The following is a 17,902-nucleotide window of genomic DNA, read 5'->3' as shown; positions in this document are numbered from 1 at the left end:
TTCGGCGGGGGGGGGGGGGGGGGGGGGGGGGGGGTTGGCACTGCAGACGCAGCTGCAGCAGGTACTGGCTTTAGCGCCTTCGAAAACAAGCGCACGTGTTCCATCTTGCAGATTAGCTGCAAAATTGGGCAGGGCTAGACGCTAAGTGAAGCAGCACCAGCCCACATGCTAGAAGGGAAACGGAGCCATCCGCTGCAGGAAGTCTATTGAAACAGCTGTATACCTCGAGAAAAGTTGAGTTACAGCTTTCCTCAGTGGTAAAAGAAGCTTTAAGGCTGGGTGAGAGGTCGCATTCCCGTGAATGCGGTGCAGGAGTTGGTGGTCGAGTGGCAAGCGACAATAGAAAATGCCGCACAAATCTGGGTTACTGATCGCTAACCTAAGATGGGCGAAGTACGGCTGACACGCTTACGAGCTTAGCGATTTCGTCTAAGTTATTGAGTGGGGTGAATGAAAGGACGTGAATTCTAATGTGAGCGTTTTCGAATGTGTCTGTGAAAAAGAGGAACCAAAAGGGTTAAGAAAGCGAATCAAAAGTAGCGGGAAAGGGTTTCTGTGGATCCGGGAGAATTTCGTCTTGGCGCCGGGGGAAATTTGATTTTAAAATGAAATGAAAGAAGATCGTGACTTCGTTTTGCTGCGGCGGGTGCGTTGCGTTGGCTGAATTTGAAATGACGAAGACACCGCGGGCAGATCTCGTCCTCGGTCTGTACACCGCAGACCGTACACGGCCGGTTGAACCCCGTTCACTTTTCCTTTTCTGCTTTTCCGCGCTGGTAGGATGAAAGGATTCCGCACTGTCGCAATCGAACGGAGCTTTTAACTGACAAGACGCACGCCTCGCTTCGCGCCGACATGACCGGCGAACTGGACCCTCGGTTTCTCCGGAGTTTCCGCGCCACGTGGGAAGACACGCCGTCGTCGCACGCAGTTCCGCAGGCGGCTTTGACGGCGCTGGGCCTCACGCGCGGCGACTTCCTCGATGTGAAGGCCTGGATCTTCTTGGTGGCGCGAAAGCTGCAGTTCGTGAACGGCGAGCGCGCGGCGTTCAAGGTGAGTCCGCGCGCCCGAACTCGCCCGCTTCGCCGCGGCCACGACTGCCTGCGCAGGCCTGCGAGGCGCTCGCGGCGCTCTTCGGCGACCCGCGCTGCTTCGCAATCGTCCAAGACGCGCTGCTGGCCGCCGTGCCCAAGGAAGACGTGCCCCAAGTCTTGGCGAGCTGCTGCCTCAAACTCACTGCGCAGGTACGCGTCGAAAGCTGCAGCGCTCCTTCGCTGCCACCACTGAAGCTTAGGAGTGTTGGCGCTTCAGTTTGAGTCCCAGAGCAACGAAGCGGACCACGACGACTTCCTAGTGGGTCCAACTTCGCCTGCGCCCCTCTCAGCCAGCTGCACCGACTCTGCGCGGCCAACACAGAAAATGATGAATCTCGAACACACCTGCGCGCCGCAGATGCTGGCCTGGCTGGAAACTGCAGTGTTCGCGTGCCTGAGCTCTACGGACGGCTTCTCGTTTAGCGTACGGCCCCCGCTTCTCCCTTTTAGAACCTCAGACCTCATGTGCTCAGCATTTACAGAGAGCCACCGCTCTGGATGTACTGGACTTCCTTCATATTGCCGCTTTCGAATATTTGACCAAGCAGCTCTTCAATGTTCGTGAAGAGCTGCTGCTTGACCGAGAAACTTGCGGTCGCCTTCTGGCCTTTTTACACTGCAACAGCTTAATTGACTGCAGTAAGAAACTCCAGCACCAGTCGCCTGAATAACAACGTTTTTACAGCCCACTCCCAAACAGGGCTCCTCGCTCTCTCCGTATTCATCTTTTCGTACAGCCGTCAGCACATCATGCTGAGAGCAGCTCTACGAGAAATACTTATATCTTTGCTGGGACCAGACATAATCAGCCTCGTAAGAAGCCCTCGGCCATCTTCATTTCCCACCTAAACTCAATACTAAACGACGTGCAGGCTGAACCTATTTTGGCAGCTTTGAAGCCACGGCTGCTTGATGACATTAATGATCCACGACTTGCATTGCGGGCATACTTAGTGGTAAGTCCGTGCACCATTATCATGAATTATCCCCAAATTCCATACAAGCAATTCAGGGTATACACGGGCGCAACAGCGAGTCCTCCATGAGCAAGATACAGGCCCATTTGGACTTCATTTCCTAGACCTTCTCTTCTAACATTCTGCTATTCCCAACCACCTCCACAGTCAAGATGGACTGGGTGGGTATTAATCTGAGTGAAGGTCACACCTCGAGCATTGATAGCCTCTGAATCACCGTCAGAGGTCCCTATAGTAATCGCGTCCGTATTACTAGCCTAAAGCCGCATTCATGTGGTTCTCGGCTGCAAAAAGTGCAGCCTCAAAGCTTGCCAAAAAATTGCACACAATGCTCTCCTAAGAGTGTAAAAAAGAATCTTTGGAATGATATTTGTATCTCAAAACTCTTTTATAAGCGCTGTTGGTTCCTTGCCATGCAAGGAGCTGCTACTCATGTAGGCAAATTTGTCCTTCATACACGAAAGAGACAAGTGCTCGACTCCTAGACACTGCCTTAAAATGGGTCTTCCCACGGGTTGCTGTAATTCTCAGACTTTTCCTAGCTGCCATGCCATTAGAAACTTCGCTTGAGTAAGTGAAGACGAGGTGAGGAACGTGCTGAACTTGCCATGCGTGACTGCTGCAGTGGCAATAGCTTGTTCGGGAGATCATTGGACATATTGAATTTCTTTTAAGAAGTCTATTGCAGCTGCGCTTTCACAGTTTGAACTAGCTTTTGTGGGGAATATGTGCAGCGCCCGCAGCGAAGCCATGATGAGCCTTGGCATCAGTCAAGAAGCGAATCAATTTACGCACTTCCATAATAAGAAGGCCAGGACTTGAGGAACGCGGAGCTCATCTGGCAAAGAGGCCTGAAAGTTCACTAGTCGCTGGGCTTTTAGAGTAAATTTGTACGTTCTTGGTGTATGGCTTCTGCCGGTGGACTCTGCTTGTATCAGAGTTACACACACTAGGATCCCAGTAGATCCAGACTTCATCTTTTCCTTAAACGCGTTCGCTTTCAACGTAGCTAGAGACTGACTGACATTGTGGGTCATTGATCTTACCAAGGGAGCGAAGGGCACGCAGTAACACAGAGCTCTTTTTCTTGGGCTTCTCGAACGAAAAAATAGGCGCAATATCTGGTCTTCGCAGTAAAAAAGCCATATTTGCTATTTTCAACAGTTTATTCAACGTCATCAAGTAGGCGAAAATTCCGTGAACGTGAAACCGAGGTAGTAGGCTCGCATCATAGTTTTGACAGCCGCCACATGCAACTGGTAAAATTGCAGAGTTGGGGCCAAAATTCGCACTATTCAGGAATTGTTTGTTCATTTTTGAGTAATAATTAATTAAATGAGGCTGGAGCCTCGTATTTTTTGGTGGAAGTTCGCGGTGACTCGAAGAGACGGCACCGGTGGTTGTTTCGATATTTGTGTTAGCATCCGTTGTCCCTTCAGTTATTCCCCTAGTCCTTTCATATTAAATGACCAGAAGTAAAGTCTACTAATGCTCCGGACTGTTTTTTCGAAGCACTACGGCGAGCGCATGTGTTTTTCTCCTAGAATACCCCACTCCGCTGGAGATCATAGTACGAAAAAGCACGAGTTCGCTTTTATTGACACAAAACGAATTTGACAGCACCAGAACATGCGGCCATTTTGAGTCCAATTCGTGGTTTCGTGTGAATTTCTGCTGAATGGGATGGCTTCTGCAATTGCCTAAGAGGCGTCATCCTCGACTCTTCTCCACACTTGAGTAGCCACGACATGAGGATTTACGGAGTAACTTCGTCACTGGATGCCTTCCGAGGTGGACTACGCTGGTCCGGCTTATAGCTAAGACCAAAGTTTCCGCAAAAGGTGAGAATCCCGAAGTTTTTGAGCTTTGGCTGTTAGCGCCATTGCCAAGAGGCGTACAGTGCGTGTAAGTATGAAGGAATTACTGCACTAGGCGCCTCAGTGCTGCATCTCTTGAAAGGATTCGTCTTTCCCGCTTTGTCTCTGCCCAGAAATGAGGACAGGAGGGTCACTGCAAACAAACAGCCGAAAGTGTGTGTGACGAAAACCCAGCAGCCGCTGAAACGCCCGTCTTGCTGCTGCTGTGCTTGCCTGTTCACAAGGACAACTCAACGATGAAGACAGGCAAGAATGCACCACCTGCACTGTCACCCCCTTGTCGCATTGTCATTCACTCGGAGGAGCCGCTTCAAAGCGCAGCAGAATCGGAAAAGGGCCAAACGCAGGCCCCACCAGCAGCGGGCCGTCCGCCTCCCAAGCAGGTGACTGCAGAAAGCGAAAGAAATGACTCTTGCAGCAGCATCTGCATTGGGGGGGGCCGCGGCGGCGCGCGAAACGCCTGCAGCCCGAGCGGCAGCCCGTTGTCTAAGAAAGCAATGGAAAGCATAGCGAGTTCTGCAGTTCCCAGGGGGTAAGTGGCATCAATAGACTCGGAAAGTCCTTTAGAAGCTGCTTCCCCACAGCCCAGATGCAGGGAAACAACAGGGAATGTGAATGCTCGAGGCGAAGCCGGCGCAGACTGACATGGTGAGCACTAATCGCCTTTTTGCAAGTCCGCAGGTACTTGAAGTATTGGGCTTCTCGCGCCGGACAGGACGCTGCAGACATTCCTGAATGCGAGGAGTTCGAATTGGCCTACTCGAGGCGGGCGCAGAGCCTTTTTCCGTTTCGCTCAACGACGACGGAGTGGACAGTCAACATGGCGGGCGGTGGGCCACTCTTGAAATGCGCACTTCAAGTCTTTTCGGGGATTCCTTTGCTTCTAGAAGGGTTGGAATGTCTTGCGAGAGCTCGTTGGGAGCTCCGCAGTGCAGTGTCGAGAGTGTAGGGTTTAGGGTTTAGGGTTTAGGGTTTAGGGTTTAGGGTTTTAGCGGCTGTGCAGGTTTTGTCGTGCTTCTCATGCCATGGGGGCCTTTCATGATGCTAGTTGGGTTTTTCTTCGGAGGCGTCCTTGGCTTTGGCTTGGCAATGGCGAACGACTTGTGTCGCCTGCGGAGAAAGACATCTGCAGCGACGCAGCAGAAGGTGCAGCAGAACTGCAGCGGCTGCTGCCGCTGCTGCAGCAGCTTTTTCGACCAAGCGTTGCTGCTGCAGCTGCGAAGCGTGAAGTGTCTTTCTACAGAGATAGACCAGCCAAGAGTGCGTTGGCTCTGACTTTCCCTTGCGTGGCTTTGCAGAAAAAAATATACCATTTGGTCCGCTGGGCCGGCTACCACTTCGCCAGCAGCAACGCGCAGCTGCAACTCATCTTCAAGGTCGTCGTGGAATATGAAGTAGGAGCTTCTAGAAGCAGCAAATAATCAGTTTAAGCCAAACAGCTCTGCAGACAAATGCTGATGCACTGCATTGCTTATGCTCCACAGAGGTGCTTCTGCGGGCGCCACGCGAATGTGAAAAGATTTGTTGCTGCTTCCTCTATAAAGTATGCATTTGCTTTTAAAGTGGCAAAATCATCCATTTGAAGGGAAAATAATGTTTTTATTTACTCATTTTAACTCCCTCTGCGCGGAGCGCATGAAGCAGTGCAACTCTTCACCATATTCCAAAGTGCCTTCTCTGTACTGCGTTTTCAAGGTGTTGGCTCGCTTAGGGGACATCTCTAAAACTGCTCGCGCGCAACTGAGACTCCTCTATTCGTTTTTGTGAGCTCATCGGGAATAATCTTCCTCGGCTGAGGCATATGGGAAACTAGAACGGGTTCTCCTGCTCCGGATAACTTTGCACTTTGCTGCAGCAGAGCAGACTCGTTAAGATAGTTCTTGTCAACTGTATCGGTGATCACTGTGCTTACTAAACTCAAATTATGAAGTAACCCAAGATAGCTTTCTCATGTTTGTACGAGCGCCGCAGGAGCCGCGATGATGTTGGGCACTGCCTGTGGCTTTACCTCGACTACTTCGACGCCCACTTTGAACAAATGACGAGAAACGAAATCTACATGTGTGCTCTTGTCTGTTACGTCTGCACACAATGTGCAGCGAGCCTAAGGTGAAGCGAACAATGACAAGCATCAGAGAAGGCCGTAGCAGCACAGACCCACAGATTTCAGCTGAACTTGGAATCACGAACTTGCCCTTAGTGTCTCGCTGCTTAGTGCAGCACCTTCGCCGTCTCAGGAGTCTTAGACGAAAAGTGCTGTATTTCTTGTGAAGTAGCTCAGTGGGATTCAAGGCAAATTCATGCACGATATATGGGCAGCCACGGAACTCAGTTCACCTTAATCCATCATTGTAAAGGCATCGAATTCTTCTGAGTTATGGCTTACTTCGGTGTGCATGCGTAAATTTGATAAAACGGGATGATAATTATTTGCTTTGTTGTGTGGAGCAGGAAGAGACGAAATCATCCTGTGTTGGAGCGCATGATCGGCATGTTGAACGACCCCGACATTCAAAAGATATTTCAAAGGGCGAAAACGCCAAACTCAAGACAGGCGAGAATCGTAAGCAGATTAACAAAGTGTTAAGAAGATGCATGTGCGCGTATTGCTGTGAGATTTAGCCCGTGTGCTCTGCCGTGGCAACTTGCAGCATTCTTGTTTCAGCAAGGAAAAGGTGCATTCACATCAGGGTTTGCTGGACTGGTTGTGCACTGTATGATCCTTTTTGGGCTTCATCATCGCACTAATTGAAGCATTTGCACTTATTTTCGTGTAAGCACTGGCAACGGCACTAATGAGAATGCTGGCAAAGGCCTAGAGAATCCTCCGCTTGCTGCAGGACGAGAGAACCGAGCGCTGCCTTTTCTACGCCGATAACAGCCAAGGGGTGCAAACTTTTGTAATGAAAGGCGGCGATCTTCTGCAATGTGCGCAAACAATAGGCAGTAGGATGCAGTCGGTTTCTTTCGGTTGCCCCCCTATTCACCACAAGGCGGACTAGACCCACTTTTTCCTAGAGTAGCGCCGCCGTTTAACCTCTTGCATGCTCACGAATGATATGTGATTTCAGTCTAGATTTGTCTTAGGGAAAAGATGGGTTTTTTATGACTTTCGGTGTGCGTAAAAGTGGTGGAAATGGATGTTTGAGGGGGCTGGAGAGTGTTGTCTTATCAGCGCTGCACAGGGATTGCACTGTGGGACGGAACGGCGATGCCTCTGATGGCGGCTCTTTTACTGACGCCATTTCAGACAGCCCTGTGGAAACTGATGGATCAAATGAGAAGGAAGAAAGGGAAAAAACTGGCCAGGATACCCTTGCAGTAAGCAATCAAATGCTGCTGAGCTCAGATATGCTCAGAGTGACATAATTTATTTCATTCACTCACTGACAACATCTCATGTCCCTACACTTCTTTCCAAAATGCGCAGCAACTACAAACAAAATACCAAAAGCTGGCCCAGGAGCCACGTCAACTCAGCGCCTTCCTATTTCCAAGCTCCTCACACTTCATATCCGCAGTGAATCATACGTGAATGTGCTCCCCTGTGGCTGCGGGACTTAGGGGGAGTTCCGGCCTTTGGAGAATTTCAACGTAGCGCTCAGCCAGGGCTTTTCTGTAGAGCGAGCAGCGCCGTGGACAGTTGAAGGAACGAACTCATCAGCGACGGCTTCGCCCACCAAACAGCTTGCTGTGCCTCCGCCTTCTCCCATCAACAAGAAGCAGCAGCAGCAGCTGCTGCCGCAGCAGCGACGGAAAGCCTCCTCCGCCCCCAGCGCCACCAGGAGCAGTTCCAGAGCCTCGAGGCATCAGCAAGAAGACACGAACGCAGAGGCTGCAAATGGTAGGGCTGTGAGAGAGTGGGGTGGCTGACTGGAGTGTTTTCTTTTTGCATTTGCTGCACCCTTTGTCTCTCTCCCGTTCATCGAAAGGGAACTGAATGTGGATGTCCACTTAGGAGAAGACACTGTGAGGAGACAATCTGTGCAAGAAAGCAAGGGGGAAGGTAGGACGAAGCTGGCCTAAAACCAAAGGGATTTTAAGACTTTTGCAGCACCCTTCCACAAGGAAGGACTCCGCAACCGGCAGCCTGGGTAGCAGAAAACGGGAAGCTCATTTAGCCATGTGTAGAGTTGCTAGGTGCGTGCGCGTAGAGGCCCCGGCTCGTCTGTTTAAAAACTACGAAGATTTAATTAACTTCGACATCACGCTGAAGCATCAAACTCCAATGTAAGCCACTGCATTTCCCTTAAGTTGCGGCTGTTTCCTGAATTTTGCATCTCAAGATTCTTAGGTAGCTCACTACTGCGGGTGGCAGCCATTCGAGGGAGTCATAGGTATTGGAAATAAAGACGAACTAGAAAGATAAACCGATTAAATGAAACATTTGGCGGGCAAGTGTAGCGGACTAAGCAAGCGAGCAACACATGAAACTGCGTTTCTGAGGTGCTTGTGCTCGTCGCAGCGCTCCGTATGAATTTCAATTCTTGGAAGAACGAGAAAAGCACGACCCGAGTGATCCTTCTTGGGAGCAGACGGTCGACCAGCCTCTAATTAGTGTTTACAAATACATTTCTCCGAATTCTCCTGTTGTTATAGTCAAGGCCTACGCAAAGTTTGATGGAATTCCTCTGGCTGTGCTCAGCCGAAACATAAGAGATGTCGAATGCAGGCTCAAGTGGTACGCTTAGCTAGCCACCAGTCAGGGCTTTAAGCCCACGACTTCCGTGGCAAAAAACATTTACACCCTTAAATCCGGAATTACAAGTCCTAAACTCCTGCCTCCAACGCTGAACTCCCCATTGCTCAAGCCGGTTGAGTTGCTGTTGGCCGCTCAGGGACACAACATTCGCAGACTATCGCATCGTAGAAAGCGATGTTGACGGCTGTGAAATGATATACTGCGTGATGAAGGCACCTTTTCCAATTTCAAATCGGGATTTTTTACAGGTGAGTCACCTCCTTTGTGCTGCAACGCAGCGGGAGTTGCACGTGCATCTTACCCGTGTACTAGGTAGAAAGCATCTATATCTATGAAAGCACGTAGCATGTATCAGTACAAAGCTGCTACGTTTTTCATCTGTATTGATATCGGTCCCCGTTTCATTGTAATTCCAATTCCCAGCTGCAGACTGCAGCGTTTCAGGAGGTAAACTAGCAGCAAAATAGACTGGCGAGTTACGCGACTGCGCAAGAGGGCAGAATTTCTCATTATAGCACCACTATGACAGGCGTGCTGGTGGATGTATTGCTGTGCCTAATCATTATCTATTTGCTGCAGTGGCGGCGGACGGTCGAAAAGCCTGAAGAAGGAGTCGTCAAGATGATGTTGAGGTGATACTGACTGCTCTCGATGCATTCGTTGAATTGAAGGAACATTTTGTTTCAGACCAGTCCTTGCTGCTCGGCTGAGCACTCAGAGAGTTGAGGGTTCACATTTTTATTTTGAATTTTAGGGTTTTCTGGAGCTCCGACGTCATGAAATAGCTCTTCAGATTTAGGCTTGTTTTGCAGATCTGCTGACCATCCTTCGATTCCAGAGCAGTCGGGCTGCGTGCGCGCAGAAACTCTCATTTCTGGTGCTTCCTGATCCCTTTTTTGCACTTTGGGCTGCCTAACGTAGACCAATTTGTTGCAGCAAATAAGTAGGAGGGATCTCACCTTGGTCTCTTGTTGAATCATTTAAGAGAATTCAAAAGCTTGTTCTGTCAATATGCCCTTCTTGTTGTCTTCAGGCTACCTCATGCGACGGAGCTCAAGCGACCCCAATTCTTCTTCGCTGTTTATTGTGGCGCAGACAGATGTGAAAGGCTTACTTCCAAAGGTACAAAAAGCGGCTGAGCTTTGGCCAATAAACTCTGCTAAAACTTATCTCTCTCTTCTTCTTGTATGAGCAAGTGTGATAAGTGGCGGCAGCCAATGGAGCCTCCTGGCTGGAAGATCACAGAAAAGAAGTGCAGGTTTTGGGGATCGCTATAATTGCACGGCGTGCACATGTTCACAAGCTCTGTGTACCGCATTGACACGTGCATGCGTAGTGATATATGCATGTATATATTTATGTTAAAGACTTAAATGTGCATGCAGCACTGGTGCATGCCTGTGGATATACGCGTACGCATTTCCCTTCATATATATGCATCTGGCAGCACTTAATGGGTGAACAAAAGGCCTCTTTCTGGACTTTAAAGAGGCCTGATGATGACTTGGCAACAATTGCACTTCTGCATGCGTTTGTGCAGTGGCTGGTGAACTCCACAGCCGCGAGAGCCCCCGTGAGCTGGGTGGACAACCTGCGCCGCGCATGCAAGAAGTACATGGAGGCCCTTCCCCAGGAGGGGCCCACTTGAGTGCGTTGCAGCTTTTTCGTTTCGAACTGCCTTTAGTGTCCTAAAAGTGTTCAAAAGGGAACTCTCTTCACGCGGATTCCACGCAAAGAGGCCGCGGCCAAGCCCCGGACTTCGCAGCACAGCGACGGGCGGCAGAAGCGGCTCAGAAGATATACTGTTGGGAGTCAGCCACTGGCCACTTTTGATGTTCAAACGAATACTCTGAGGCCCCTGGGTGGCCTGCCTTGAGCCCAGTAGCCCCTTAGAGTGCCGCCCCACTGGCCAGTCCAAACTGCATGCGCATGCAGACAGTGGGGAAGAAGGCCTTAGACTGAGAAGAGCACAGCCTACGAGTGAGGCCGTAGAGGGATCGCGGGCAAAAGCACTTGAAGCTTTTTTGCATTTTATTAGTTCTCGCGTTTCTGCTTTGGGCGTCCGTCTTCTTGCGGGGCCCCCAGTGTGCAGTGTGCAGACAGCCGAAACATCTCATGTGGAAAGTGCTGGGGGGGACTTAGTTGGCTTTTCTCTCGTCTTGCAAAGTGTCTGTACACCCCAGAAAGGCCCAGCCCCACCCCACGAGTCTGCACCGCGCTTAGGCTCTTTTGGGGGCAAGAGGGGAAGCCAAATCAACTCTTCTGTTTCTGGCTAGCTATAGCCTCTTAAGTGGTCGCTGTGGAGAGTTTCTCACTATGTGGCGAGTTCACCTTGTCAACAAACTAGTTAGTTCGCCTGCACTGCCAGCTGCTGCAGCTTGTGATTAATTCATTCTGTTGCATTATGATTAATTCATTCTGTTGCATTATGATTAATTCATTCTGTTGCATTATGAATAATTCATTCTGTTGCATTATGATTAATTCATTCTGTTGCATTATGATTAATTCATTCTGTTCCATTATGATTAATTCATTCTGTTGCATTATGAATAATTCATTCTGTTGCATTCGTTTGGAGTCCATTACAAGCCCCGTGCAACACCGTGCAGATGAGGGCTGCAGCGGCCCGCTGGCAGGCCGACGGCGTCCGCAGGAATATAAGTTGCAGATGTTACAAAAGTGGCTACGAGTGATGCGCGAGTCCCCCAAAGCGCAGAGTTTCAGGTGTATGTACACCACGCACGCGAGTCCACAGCGCCTACTCTGCGTCCCAGATGCCGAAGACCGAAGCCACGTGGGCCAGCAAGGCCGCGACACAAGAGGCTTTCAACTTCAACAACAAAAAGGCGAGCAACATGAAAAACAAAACATTGCCCCCGAATGTGCACAGCGCGAAAACCAGATACAGCAGCATGCAGAAGTCCCCGCTGTACAGACGCCTGAACAAACGCAGCAAGCTGGGGATTCAGACAGTGAACTGCAACACAAGAATAGAAAAGAATAATTCAACAGAAAAGATTAATTCAAGGACTTGCAACACAAGAGTAAAAAAGATTAATTCAAGACAAGAGAATCCGGAATAAAACAAATGACAGGCAACAGAAACTGCCAACACCGGCGCCGCTGCTGCGGCTTGTTGGGGGCTACAAAGCCACGAGACAGCGGCATTCAACTTTCGAAGTGGCTTTTGAATAAAAGAATTAATTGAAAAGAAAAAAAAAGAAAAAACCCGCAAATGGACTCAGTCGTTTTTGGCTCTTCGTCGAACAACTTACACCAGCGAAACCAAAGAGGCGAGGAACTCGTGGGCCTCCAGCTGCTCCAGCGGCAGAAAGCTCTGCACAGAAAAAGATGCCGCAAGGGTTTAGGGTTTAGGGTTTAGGGTTTAGGGTTTCCCTCAAATGGGAAAATGAAGTGAAAGATCCGCAGAGCACATCTCCATGCTGCTGCTTGGGACTGCGGCGCCGGCGCCGGTTTACTACTGTGCGCTGGGCCCAAAACCCCAAACCCTAAACCCTAAACCCTAAACCCTAAACCCTAAACAGAATAGACAGAAACACTCCAAGCAGGAAAGAGCCACGAGGCACATTGCAGATGAGCTGCACAAGAATAGAAATGTGGAGAAGCTTTGCACACATTTGCAGAAAACTTTGCATTTCTAATTGTGCAAATTCAGACATTTTCGCAAATCTAGTGTGTCTCATTTCTCATTTCAAAAAATGCAAATTCATTTTTGAAAGTTCAAAATTTGATTTGCGAGCAAATGCATGCACGATGAGTTTCAGGTGTCCGAGTGTACGTACAGCTCCTCGCGCACACGCTGCGGGCATTCGCGGCTCCAGAGAAACAGAAAAGTAAAATAAAGAAAAAATATAAAATCAAACAGAAATAAATGCAAAAAGGGGCCATAAATGCCTCTAAATGTTCCCCGTTTTGCTCCCAAGTGCCCCCTCACCGCCTTGACATGCAAAGTGATCCCCGGAAGATCCAAAAAGAACAAACAGTTCGTCAGCGCCAAAGCAGCTTTTGGAGAAACATAAGGAGAGCCCACCTGCGGGTCCCCCCCATGTCTCTCCTGGGCTGCACCCTCCAGGGGCCCCCCCAGGGGCCCCCCTAGGGGCCCCCCCTGGGGTGGGGGCCCCCCTGGGGGCCCCCCTGGGGGCCCCCCCGGGGCCTCCCCCCCCGAAGCCCCTCGCTGCAAGGCGGGCGAGGGCCTCCGCTGGAAGGCTGCGGCGTCTTGGAGCTCTTGTTCTGTGCTGCATGCAGCAGCAGCAGCAGCAGCAGCAGTTTCGGAAGCAGCGAGTCTGTTGTGGGGTTCGGAGTTGCTGCCGAGTTCGGGGTCCCTGAGGGCTGCGGTGTACGTACACCTCTCTTCACTGCGCCGGCCGTGCAGCTGCTGCTGCAGCGAAGAGCCCTCTGCGGGGCGCCTTGGGGCCTGCGCGTCCGCCTCCCCGCAGCAGCAGCTGCTGCCGCTGCTGCTGCTGCTGCTGCTGCTGCTGCAGCTGCTGCTGCTGCTGCTGGTGCTGCTGGGGCTGGGGGTGCCTCGCGGGGGTGCGGCGCAGCAGGCGAAGTCGAGTCTGCGGGAAGGGGCGACGGCGGTGGCGGTGCTGCGCGTGGCGAGTCTGAGGGCGGCGCGGGCGAGGGCAGCAGCAGCAGCAGCAGCAGCAGCAGCAGCAGCAGCAGCAGCAGCGCGGGCAGCAGCGAGGCGGCGACGCGCGCAGCAAACGGAGGGGCGCAGGGCCCGCAGGCGGGCCCCCCAGAGGCAACCCAGCAAGCAGCGCAGCTGCAGCAAAAAGGGCACAAGACCCACAGTGAGAGACACAGTGAAGGCCGCGCATGCAAACATGGGGGCTGGCAGCAGCAGCGAGTGCAGCAGGAAGAAGAGCTGGAGGAAGCAGCAGAGGCGGGAGAGCGCGGAGAGCCCGAAGTGGGAGAAGACGCAGCAGCGCGAGGGCGGGTAGGCGCTGCTGCTGCTGCTGCTGCTGCTGCTGGGCACTGCGTTGCGGGCCCGGACGTAGCAGTAGAGCCCGAACTCCGCAGCCACGAGGCAGCTGCTGCAGGCCGCCGCGAAAGCCAGCTGCGCAGCGCCGGGCAGCAGCGTGTCGGGGTGCTGCTGCAGCACGCTGCGCAGCAGCAGCGCAGCAGCGCCCCAAAACAGCAAAAAGTAGCCCCAGCAAAAGGCCAGCACGGCCCGCGCGCAGGCCGGAGTCCACCGCGTCGTCAGCGGCGGCAGGTCCTCCACCGAGCCGTCCAGCCCGAGCTCAACCACTTCTGCATGCGAAAGCACTTCGTGCAGCAGCGAACGCCGAGAAACGGCAGCAGAACTCATTCTGAACTCGCCGCATTCTGCGGATCGCCCACAGCCGCGAAAGCGCCGCCGCGCGGCTCAGCTGTACAGACACTCCAAGCCGCCGCGCGCGCGCCCGCCCTCCAGCGATCTGCGGCTTCCCCCGCCGCACTTTCGCTTTTTTTCCTTTTCTTTTCCCGTTTGCTTCCCAGAAAACGCAAAAAAAACCAAGTTTCCCGCCGCCGCGCCGCCGCGTCCGCCTGCGCCGCCCGCGGTGTCCTGACAGCCCCCGCGTCGCTTCCGGCCTTCCGCGCGGCGCCGCCAAAGCCAACTTCGCACTTTTATTCCCAAAAGAAGAAGTCCGAAACTCGCAGCCGCAAGTGACCTCGCAGAAGCGCCGGCGCCGATCACGCGGCGCATGCCGCGGCAGTGAGTTGGGGCTCGCTGGTCGACCAGCGGCGCTGCCGCCCCTCCAAACGCAAATAACTCAAAGAGCTCTTGCGAAACAAAACAAATATTTCTCAAGTACTGCTTCTGCGCACAATGAGAGAGCCAGCACGGAGATGATATTCCCGTGCAACTCCACTCCCCCTTCAAACTCCCTGCTGCACCCCCAGCTGCGCCGCGCGGCCAAAACGACTGCAGCGAACTGAAATGAGGCTTCAGAGCGGCGGCGGTCGACTCGCGCCTCAGATAGCCAGCTGCATGCAGTGTACAGACACCGCAGCGCCCGCGGCAGAGCCCCCGCCGCACTCCCAGCACTTCACTTCTTTAGTTCTTTACTTCTGCAGGGCCTCCCCAGCCCTTCCCAGCAGCTTCTGCTGCAACCAAGGGGCCCCGTGCTGCAGCCAAAGGGCCCGCGGCAGCCCCAGAGCCCCTGCTGCTGCTGCAGGGGAACTGGGGGCCCCCGGGGTGCCCCACAAGGGGCCCCACAAGGGGCCCTGGGGGCCCCTTGTGGGGCCCCCGGAGGCGCCAAACTGCATGCGCTCGAAGGGCTGTTCAGCTTATTTAGTTCGCTGGCCAAATGAAGCTGCTGCTGCGCTGCCAGGGCTCACAGCAGCAAAGCCTTTGCTGCTTATTATATATATATATATATACATATATTATATATATATATATATACATATATATATATATACATATATTATATATATATATACATATATATAGATGTATATATATATATATTATGTACATATTGTATATATATGTACTTAAAGGCAGCAGCACAAACCCTTTGTGGGCCATTTGCTGCTGCTGGAGGCCTGCTCGCGGGCTCGGGCTGGGGTTTGGGGTGTAGGGTGTGAAGACGAGGGTTTAGGGCTCGCAGGCCTAGGGTTTAGGGTTTGCTGGCGAGGGTTTAGGGTTTGCTGGCGAGGGTTTAGGGTTTAGGGTTTGCTGGCGAGGGTTTAGGGTTTAGGGTTTGCTGGCGAGGGTTTAGGGTTTAGGATATTCTGTGCTTCTGTGAGCGAGGAGGAAGGAGCAACCCTAAACCCTGGTTTTGTTTTCTTCACAAACCCTCGGCACAAACGTAAACCCTAAACCTCCAGCCTCAAAACCCTAAACCCTAAATCAGAGAGTTTGTTGAGATTCTGCAGAACACTGCCGAGAGCAAAGCAGCAGCGCGCACTAGAGGGTTCAAGAAGTGCAGGTGCGGCGAGTTAGGAACTGCCTAGCAAAGCTCAGCGCCGTGCTGCTGCTGCTGCTGCTGCTGCTGCTGCTGCTGCTGCTGTTGCTGCTGCTGCTGCTGCTGCTCTGCTGCAGAACAGCGGCGGGTCCTTGTGCTGCAGCAGACTGCTGCGCCGCAGCAGCTTCACTTCTCATTAAATTCAAATCTGAAAATGTCTCTGAGGCGCTCTGGCTTCGGGAGGCCCCAGCGCCTCAAGAGCGGCCTCAGCCTTTAAACGTAAACTGCACTTCTGCTGCTGCTGCTGCTGCTGCAGCAGCAGCGCTGCAGCAGCGGCAGCAGCAATTCGTTACACGGGACTTTTTCCTGCGCCAGCAGCAGATTAAGGGTTTCAGCCCTGCGTAGCTGGAGCTGCTTTGTTCAAAAGCGATTTCAGTGAAGGGCAGCTGCTGCGCAGTTAAGCATTTGCTGCTGCTGCTGCTGCTGCTGCTGCTGCTGCTGCTGCTGCTGTGAATTGGAAACTTCTTTGCCCCTCTCCCCCCCGGCACTCGCCTCTGCATTAGCAGCTGCTAGGCAATTCGAGGGTTTGCTGCAGCGCTGCGCAGCCGCGCGGGCCGCGTGGGGTGCAGCAGCAGCAGCAGCAGCAGCTGCTGCTGCAGTTAGCCTGCGAGCGGGGCTGCAAGCCAGGCCGCGGAACTGTCTGTGCGCTGCGCCCGAGGGGCAATTGGGTGTTTAGAAAAGGCCTTTGTTTGCTAAGCAGCGGGGGAGCAGCCAGACACGGGGCGAGGGCAGCGGGTGCAGCAGCAGCAGCAGCAGAAGCGCAGCGAAGTGGAGAGCGGGGCGGCCTCGCGGCGCCGCGGCCCCGCTGGCCGCGCTCGAAGAGATTTCACTAAATTGCACTAATAAACTGTGAAGTTGAATTAATTTCAAGCAAAGGGGGGCGATCTGGCGGGGCGGGGCGGCCGGAGGCCGCGGCGGGTGGCGGTGACGGCTGCGGAGCACGAAGTGTGCGTTGCACGGCTTTGCAGCCTCGCAGCCGCCACTGAGTCGCTTACACACCTTCTTGTGCAGCATTTAGCGGAATTAAATGTCGAAAGGAAGCGAAGTGAAGGCGGGTTGCGGCGTACAGACACCTGGCGGCGTTGGAGCAGCAGCTCCCGCAGTGCGCGCCACAGCCACGAGCGCGGCGTCGCGTCTGTACACCCCGGAGCCGCGTTCTGCAGGCGCGTTTGCCGCGGAAGAACTGCCTTTTAGTGAAATGGCTTTTGCTTTTGCTGCTTCCGCGCTGTGGGTCCCGCGAGAGGGCCTCTGGCGAGGCGAAACGCGCAGTTAGTTGGCCGAAACGGCGGTCCGTGGCTGCTGGTCCAGCGCCGCCTCTGGGGAACGAAGCCGCGCAGGGCTTGTGGGTGTAGCGACAGTCGAAGGGGCCTTGCTGCGGACTGCCGTAGCAGCAGCAGCAGCAGCAGGAGAGCCCGCGGGCTGGCCAGAGTGCGGTGGGTCAGAGGCTCTGCGCGGCAGGCGCTGCTGCGTTTGGCTTGCAGCGGCGCGCCCTCGCGGTTTATACTTGCGAAGGGAAGCGCAGAAAGGCAGTTTCCAGATTTAAAGTCTGTCTCGTTTGCAGGGCAGCAGGACTGGTCTCGGTCTCGTCGCTGGCGCTGCTGTTGCCAGTTGCTGCTGCGCAGCAAGGAAGTGGCGCTGTTGCTGCTGCAGCAGTTGCTGCTGCTGCAGCGGCTCTGCGGCGCAGCAAAGCCGGCGCAAGCCCCTTTGTCGCTTCTTTTCTGCAGTCGAATTCCCAGCAACTGCGCCGCGGGCTTTGGAGTTCCGCGGCGGCCGTTAAGGGGCTTCACACGGCCGCGGGCTGGGAGACCTTGCGAGCTGATCGCGGCTCTGCCGCCCCTCCTCGCCTCCGCCGCTGGCGGCCCTTTCCCCCCCCGCCGCCGCCCCTTCGCCTGCATTTTCTCTTGTCTCTCGGCTTATTAATTCGAAAGAGGCGCTGGAGGCCGCTGGGGCCCCGTGGAAGCTGCGGCGCCACCCTCTCTCGGACCCCGGCGGAGCCGCCCGACCGCGGGGCAGCCGGGGCTGTCCGCCGCGGCTCGCCTTTGTCTTGGCATTTTTTTCTTTTTCCTTTTTGCTGCGCAAACGCGTTTGCGCTCGCGGCGGCGCAGCAGCAGCCGCCGCCGCCCGCCCGCGGCCGCTGCAGCCGCGAGCCACCGCCTCCCACGCAGCCCCCCGCGCCCCCGCCGCCTTCTCCCGCGCCTTCCTTCGCTCCCCTTCTTCCAACTGCCCTTTGGGCCCTCCGCTGCGCCGCAGCAGCCGCGGGGGCCCCCCGCCGCCC

General features: G+C 53.8%; 4 protein-coding genes across 4 annotated transcripts; 2 read left to right on the top strand and 2 right to left on the bottom strand.

The window, feature by feature from the left end:
• Positions 1-855: 855 nt before the first annotated feature.
• Positions 856-1,659, top strand: ENH_00066010 (hypothetical protein, conserved; the record flags this gene model as incomplete). The annotated part of the gene is made up of 3 exons (XM_013577345.1): positions 856-1,053; positions 1,110-1,244; positions 1,312-1,659. The coding sequence occupies 3 exons, from the start codon at positions 856-858 to the stop codon at positions 1,657-1,659; spliced, it is 681 nt and encodes a 226-aa protein (XP_013432799.1).
• Positions 1,660-4,184: 2,525 nt separating this feature from the next.
• On the top strand, positions 4,185-10,298 carry ENH_00066000 (phosphatidylcholine transfer protein, putative; the record flags this gene model as incomplete). The annotated part of the gene is made up of 18 exons (XM_013577344.1): positions 4,185-4,480; positions 4,630-4,893; positions 4,941-5,094; positions 5,247-5,342; positions 5,644-5,711; positions 5,920-6,057; positions 6,400-6,511; positions 6,789-6,876; positions 7,124-7,269; positions 7,513-7,792; positions 7,907-7,954; positions 8,103-8,178; positions 8,414-8,629; positions 8,787-8,898; positions 9,230-9,282; positions 9,463-9,527; positions 9,684-9,772; positions 10,191-10,298. 18 exons carry the CDS (start codon positions 4,185-4,187, stop codon positions 10,296-10,298), a joined length of 2,409 nt encoding a protein of 802 aa, XP_013432798.1.
• A 1,113-nt stretch (positions 10,299-11,411) lies between these two features.
• On the bottom strand, positions 11,412-13,982 carry ENH_00065990 (hypothetical protein, conserved; the record flags this gene model as incomplete). The annotated part of the gene is made up of 4 exons (XM_013577343.1): positions 11,412-11,592; positions 11,929-11,990; positions 12,609-12,740; positions 13,464-13,982. The coding sequence occupies 4 exons, from the start codon at positions 13,980-13,982 to the stop codon at positions 11,412-11,414; spliced, it is 894 nt and encodes a 297-aa protein (XP_013432797.1).
• Positions 13,983-17,125: 3,143 nt separating this feature from the next.
• ENH_00065980 (hypothetical protein) lies at positions 17,126-17,902 on the bottom strand (the record flags this gene model as incomplete). The annotated part of the gene is made up of 2 exons (XM_013577342.1): positions 17,126-17,300; positions 17,435-17,902. Coding segments are annotated over 2 exons (643 nt in total), but the record flags the coding sequence as incomplete, so codon positions are not given.

Source organism: Eimeria necatrix, genomic scaffold, assembly GCF_000499385.1.
Source record: "Eimeria necatrix Houghton genomic scaffold, Enh_scaff603, whole genome shotgun sequence".
Taxonomy (NCBI): domain Eukaryota; phylum Apicomplexa; class Conoidasida; order Eucoccidiorida; family Eimeriidae; genus Eimeria; species Eimeria necatrix.
Note: the sequence above shows the minus strand (reverse complement) of the source record. Positions and strands in the feature narration are given on the sequence as shown.